The sequence below is a fragment of the Carlito syrichta genome, unplaced genomic scaffold (assembly GCF_000164805.1).
Source record: "Carlito syrichta isolate Samal-C Ts95f unplaced genomic scaffold, Tarsius_syrichta-2.0.1 Scaffold302395, whole genome shotgun sequence".
Lineage (NCBI taxonomy): Eukaryota > Metazoa > Chordata > Mammalia > Primates > Tarsiidae > Carlito > Carlito syrichta.
The window spans coordinates 63,331-67,845 of record NW_007246491.1 but is presented as its reverse complement, the minus strand read 5'-3'; the positions used below and the strand labels follow the sequence as shown (position 1 = coordinate 67,845).

The window sequence follows — 4,515 nt, the reverse complement described above, 5'->3', positions numbered from 1 at the left end:
TGCAGTGGCCGGGAGCAGCCACTGCACTCCAGTCTGGGCAACAGAGTGAGACTCCAACTCACACACACAAAAAAGAGATACCTCAAAGTTAATAAGAAGCAGTGGTTACTGAAACAGTGAAATAATGAGACTTTGCTTACCAGCCCAGATTTGACAAGTGGAAGGAGCTGGTAAAGTTGGGCCTGAATCCATCCCAAATGGTCCTACCCAGCCAGACTGAGCCCAGGCCACTCCCCTTGGGTGGAGGCTGCACCTAGATGACTTTTGGCTTTGTAGCCTATGTCTCAGACCTTGGTCTTCAGGGCTTGCCTGGCCATCAAGATTGTTGACTCCGGTGGTGAAGGCAGGGTCAGACTCCGTGCGTCACCTGCTTCACAGGACACAGGGCTTGACTCTAATTTTCTCTCCTTAGGGAACTACTAGCCTCGAGCAGGGTATTGGAAATAGGCCTCCCATTTCACTGGCTCAGAGAGTTGAAGGAGTCTGTTTTGGGCAAGCAGTCGGCTGACCCCCAGTGGCACCCACATCCCTGTGACGGAACTGCCAGGGCCCAGGCCATCCAAATCGACTTCTGTCCCATGGAGCCTCCAGGGGAGAAGCCAGGAGAGACTGGCGGGCTGCGCATCACACCCCAGCTGCTGAAGTCACGCACGGGCGAGTTCGCCCTGGAGTCCATCTTGCTGCTGAAGCTGCGTGGCTTGGGACTGGCCGACCTGGGCTGCCTGGGAGAATGCCTGGGCCTCGAGTGGCTGGACCTGTCAGGCAATGCACTCACCCAGCTGGGCCCGCTGGCCTCCTTGCACCAACTGGCTGTGCTCAATGTCTCCAACAATCGGCTGACAGGGCTGGAGCCACTGGCCGCCTGTGAGAACCTGCAGAGTCTCAATGCTGCAGGCAACCTGCTGGCCACTCCTGGCCAGCTGCAGTGTCTGGCCGGGCTGCAGTGCCTTGAGTATCTGCGGCTCCGGGACCCTTTGGCCCGGCTCAGCAACCCCCTCTGCACCAGCCCTTCCTACTGGGCTACAGTCCGGGAGCTGCTGCCTGGCCTGAAAGTCATCGACGGTGAGCGTGTGACTGGGCACGGCAGTGAGCTCTACCAGCTGTGCCGAGACCTGGACAGCTCCTTGCGCCCTAGCTCCAGCCCAGGCCCCAGGGCCACTGAGGCCCAGCCTTGGGTAGAGCCAGGGTACTGGGAGTCCTGGCCAAGCCGGAGCAGCTCCATCCTGGAGGAGGCCTGCCGGCAGTTCCAGGACACACTACAGGAGTGCCGGGACCTCGACCGCCAGGCCAGCGACAGCCTGGCCCAGGCCGAGCAGGCACTCAGCCCCGCTGGCACCACCTCTTCCTTTGTCTTTTGAATGCACCCATGGCCCTGGACAGCCTGGAAGGTGGCCTCGCTGCCCGCATCTCCCCTTCCTGCTCTGCACGGTTTCCTGATACTGGTCATTGGCCCTGCAGACTGGGCTACCCATTCGTCCCTGTCCTGAGGGCAGCCCCTCTCTCCCTCCACTCTCCTCCCATGTATTGCAAGGGTGCACCCCCAATGGCCTCTAAGCAGATACAAGGGCTCCCACAGCCTGTGCGTCCGTGTCCACAGCTGCTGCCACTTCCGGCTGCTCCAGACTGAGATTTAGTGGAAGGAGTTACTTCCTCCTAAGGTGAGAAAGGTAGGGATGGGCCAGCCTCCTTTCCTAGGGATTCCTGGAAGCTGGAGCTCACCCACCTTCCACATTTGCCTATTCAGAAGATCAGTCCTGTGCTTCCTGGAGCCTTCTCTGCCGATTCCCACTCACACATCTCTATTAAATAGTTCTGCTCTCATTTGCATCACTGCCTGGCATTTCATGGGGCCCCTCTGCCTCTGGAGCGCCAGAGGCTCCACTCACCCTGCCCGCAGCTGAGGGTTCCCACTGCTTCCTGATGTCCCACTGGAAGGGTCTTGCACCCTTGCCTTCCCTGGTCACTCTGGTTGAGCTGAGGAGGAAGGCGGGCACCGCAAGGAGCAGAAAGAACACAGCTGGGAGAGTTTTATTAATTCAGGATATAATGGGATCCTCTCCCTGGAAGGGCATGGCCTTCCACTGGTTATGGTCTGCAGGAGTCCTGGAAGCAGGACAAAATTCTAGAGGAAAGGGTAAAAGAGGTTTGAGTGTTGGCGATGCCGTTTTTGCCCAAGTCCCAACTTTCTTTCCAGGCTCCTAATCCATCTCCTCCCTTCCTCCCATAAGTTGGTACCAGCCCACTCACATTCCGAGGGCTATCCCTGTCCAGAGTTTGTGCTCCCTGTCCCCTAGCTGCGTACCAGTTCAGGGATCAGCTCGGAGGCAGGGCCTTGGAGAAGGCAAACTGTCCAGGAAAGTAGTAGCTGTGGGGGTCCTCGCCGGCCCGCTCCACCCTGCGGCACTGTGTCTCCTGGTGTTCCTCGAGCTCCTGCCAGCACCAGCAACTGTTCAGGCAGTGAAGGGGCGGGGGAGCAGGGACGGGCGTGGGCAGTGCCGCGGGGAGGGGGGCAGTGCCAGGAGGAGGGCTGCCAGCATCCTTGGCAGCACCCGTGTTCACATTCCCTAGGGAGTGCCTGCACCAGGCACAGTGCCCATTCTTACCACCCCCTACGCCCCTCCTCCTCTTTCTGTCTGTCCATCTCTCCCACAGGCCCAGCTTCCATCCATTAATCCAGCACCCTCCCACTCTCTGCATCTTTGCCCCTTCTTACCCGCTGAACCTGTGTCTGTATGGGGCAGTGAACCATCCGGCCCAGAACCTTATCCTCAGAGCCCAGTTTGATGCAGGCCAGGCATCTCCGCTTCCTCTGGGGAGGGAGAGCATAGGGTGAGCTGAGGAGAGGAGTGAGGGAAGCACTAGCACCAAAAGGGTGGGAGCTGAGGGGGGTGCTCACACTGGGGACCAGTTCCCCAGGCTCCCTAAAGGAAAGGGGTCATGCAGGCCAGCTGCTTTCCGGCACAGCCCACCCCGGGACTGGGAAATATCGAAAGTCAAACAGTCCTACAGTTTTCAGACTATGGAACTTTAGCATGTGTGTAGGCATCCTCCCAGATGGTTGTTTGTGTGGCACGTGTGTGAACAAGCATGTACCTGGGTGTGAGTGCATGCATGTGCTCCTGTGGAGGCAGAAATCCTCTCCAGATGGTTGTATGTTGCACATGTGTGAACAAGCATGTGCTTGAGTGTATGCACGTGCTCCTCTGAAGGCAAGAATCCTCCCCAGATGGGTTCTTTCCACTAACTTAGACCAGAGCCACTCCAATGTCACTATTTATTCACGTTTTCTTGTAAGACTTGATTGGAACAACAAAAGGGTCCAGGAACCAAGAGGTTTGAGAATCACTGCTATAATTCAGCAACCACCCCCACCCCCCTTAGCTGGTGCTCACAGAGTGAGACCCAGAACCCAGGTTGCTGCAGTCCCATACATCGTGCCCATGGCAGCGGGTTTGCCCTGAGGTGGCCCAGTGGCTGGGCTTCTTCCACCCAGGACTTGAAGCCTGGGAGGGGAACTCAGAGTTGCTTCTAGGAAATGGCCTCACAGTGGGGTCTCCAACCTTGGGCTTCTCACTGGATCTCATAAGTTCACGCACTCACACCCAGCACATGCCCCATCACTTACACCCCAAACCCAGAGTCTACACACACACACTCCACCTTGCTTTCACGCACACACGCCCCTTCACTCACCCCATTGGGCTTGACTTTGCACTCAGGTTTCTTCCAGTCCTTCTTCCGGCAGCTTGTCTGTTGGAGCTTAAATTCCAGCCTCACAAATGTCCCAGCTGGGAAAGGCTGCAGACAGACAGGCAGAGGAAGGCCAGCAGCCAGCTGAGCGCGCAAAGCCGTTTCTGGCTGTGACTCGCGCCTGCCTCAGGTGAAACAGACATCCCAGAAGGCGGCTGGGCGCTCACAGAACTCAAGCCCTTCGGTGCCGCTTCCTGGGAATGTGCTGGTCTCCCGGAGTGCAGGCCTCCCCAGTCCCGCCAGGGCCATGCCACTCACCGTGTCCGCGGCGCTGTCCACACCCGTCTCTCGGAAGGCCCACTGCACGGGCGGGTGCTTGTGGAATTCCTCCAGGGCCACCTGCAGGCCCCGGCGCTGGGCCCCCGTGAGCTCGGCCCCGCGCACGCCCACCGCGCCCAGCCACAGGGCCAGCGGGATCAGTAGCCGCCACATGCTTCCCCTCGGTCACCGCGGCCCTGCGAGGGGGTGGGCGCTCCTCAGCTGCGGGCGCCAGTCGGAGCCACCGCCTCCCCTGCCCTGCCCCGGGGGCCTTGCCCAGCAGAACGCTGGGCAGAGATGAAGGAACCGGGACATGGCCCTTTCTCCAAGCCGACCCGCGGCCCGCCCGGTCCTTTCCAGCTCCTCCCACCCCGCCGCGCTGTTCCCTGGCGCCAGCAGGGGTTCGGCCAAGTTCCTGGCCAAGCCGGGAAGCAGTCCTGCTGCCCACTCCCACCCTTCACCCCTTTTCTGGCCCATCGTCTCCCCATACTGGGTCACTGGCCTCCT

At 59.6% G+C, this 4,515-nt stretch overlaps 2 protein-coding genes across 2 annotated transcripts in view; one reads left to right on the top strand and one right to left on the bottom strand.

Annotated features, from left to right (window-relative positions):
* The window catches only part of LRRC61 (leucine rich repeat containing 61), a 15,620-nt gene extending 13,793 nt beyond the window's left edge, over window positions 1–1,827 (top strand). The window contains exon 2 of the mRNA XM_008056544.2: window positions 413–1,827. Coding sequence (XP_008054735.1) covers window positions 579–1,358 — 780 coding nt within the window. The 5' untranslated portion in view covers window positions 413–578 and the 3' untranslated portion in view covers window positions 1,359–1,827. The remainder of the gene's footprint in view (window positions 1–412) is intronic.
* Window positions 1,828–2,009: 182 nt separating this feature from the next.
* Window positions 2,010–4,515, bottom strand: part of RARRES2 (retinoic acid receptor responder 2) — a 2,979-nt gene continuing 473 nt past the window's right edge. The window contains exons 2-6 of the mRNA XM_008056543.1: window positions 4,009–4,205; window positions 3,694–3,798; window positions 2,714–2,809; window positions 2,303–2,430; window positions 2,010–2,122 (exon numbers count right to left, since the gene is read on the bottom strand). Of these exons, the coding sequence (XP_008054734.1) occupies window positions 2,314–2,430; window positions 2,714–2,809; window positions 3,694–3,798; window positions 4,009–4,182 (492 nt within the window). The 5' untranslated portion in view covers window positions 4,183–4,205 and the 3' untranslated portion in view covers window positions 2,010–2,122; window positions 2,303–2,313. The remainder of the gene's footprint in view (window positions 2,123–2,302; window positions 2,431–2,713; window positions 2,810–3,693; window positions 3,799–4,008; window positions 4,206–4,515) is intronic.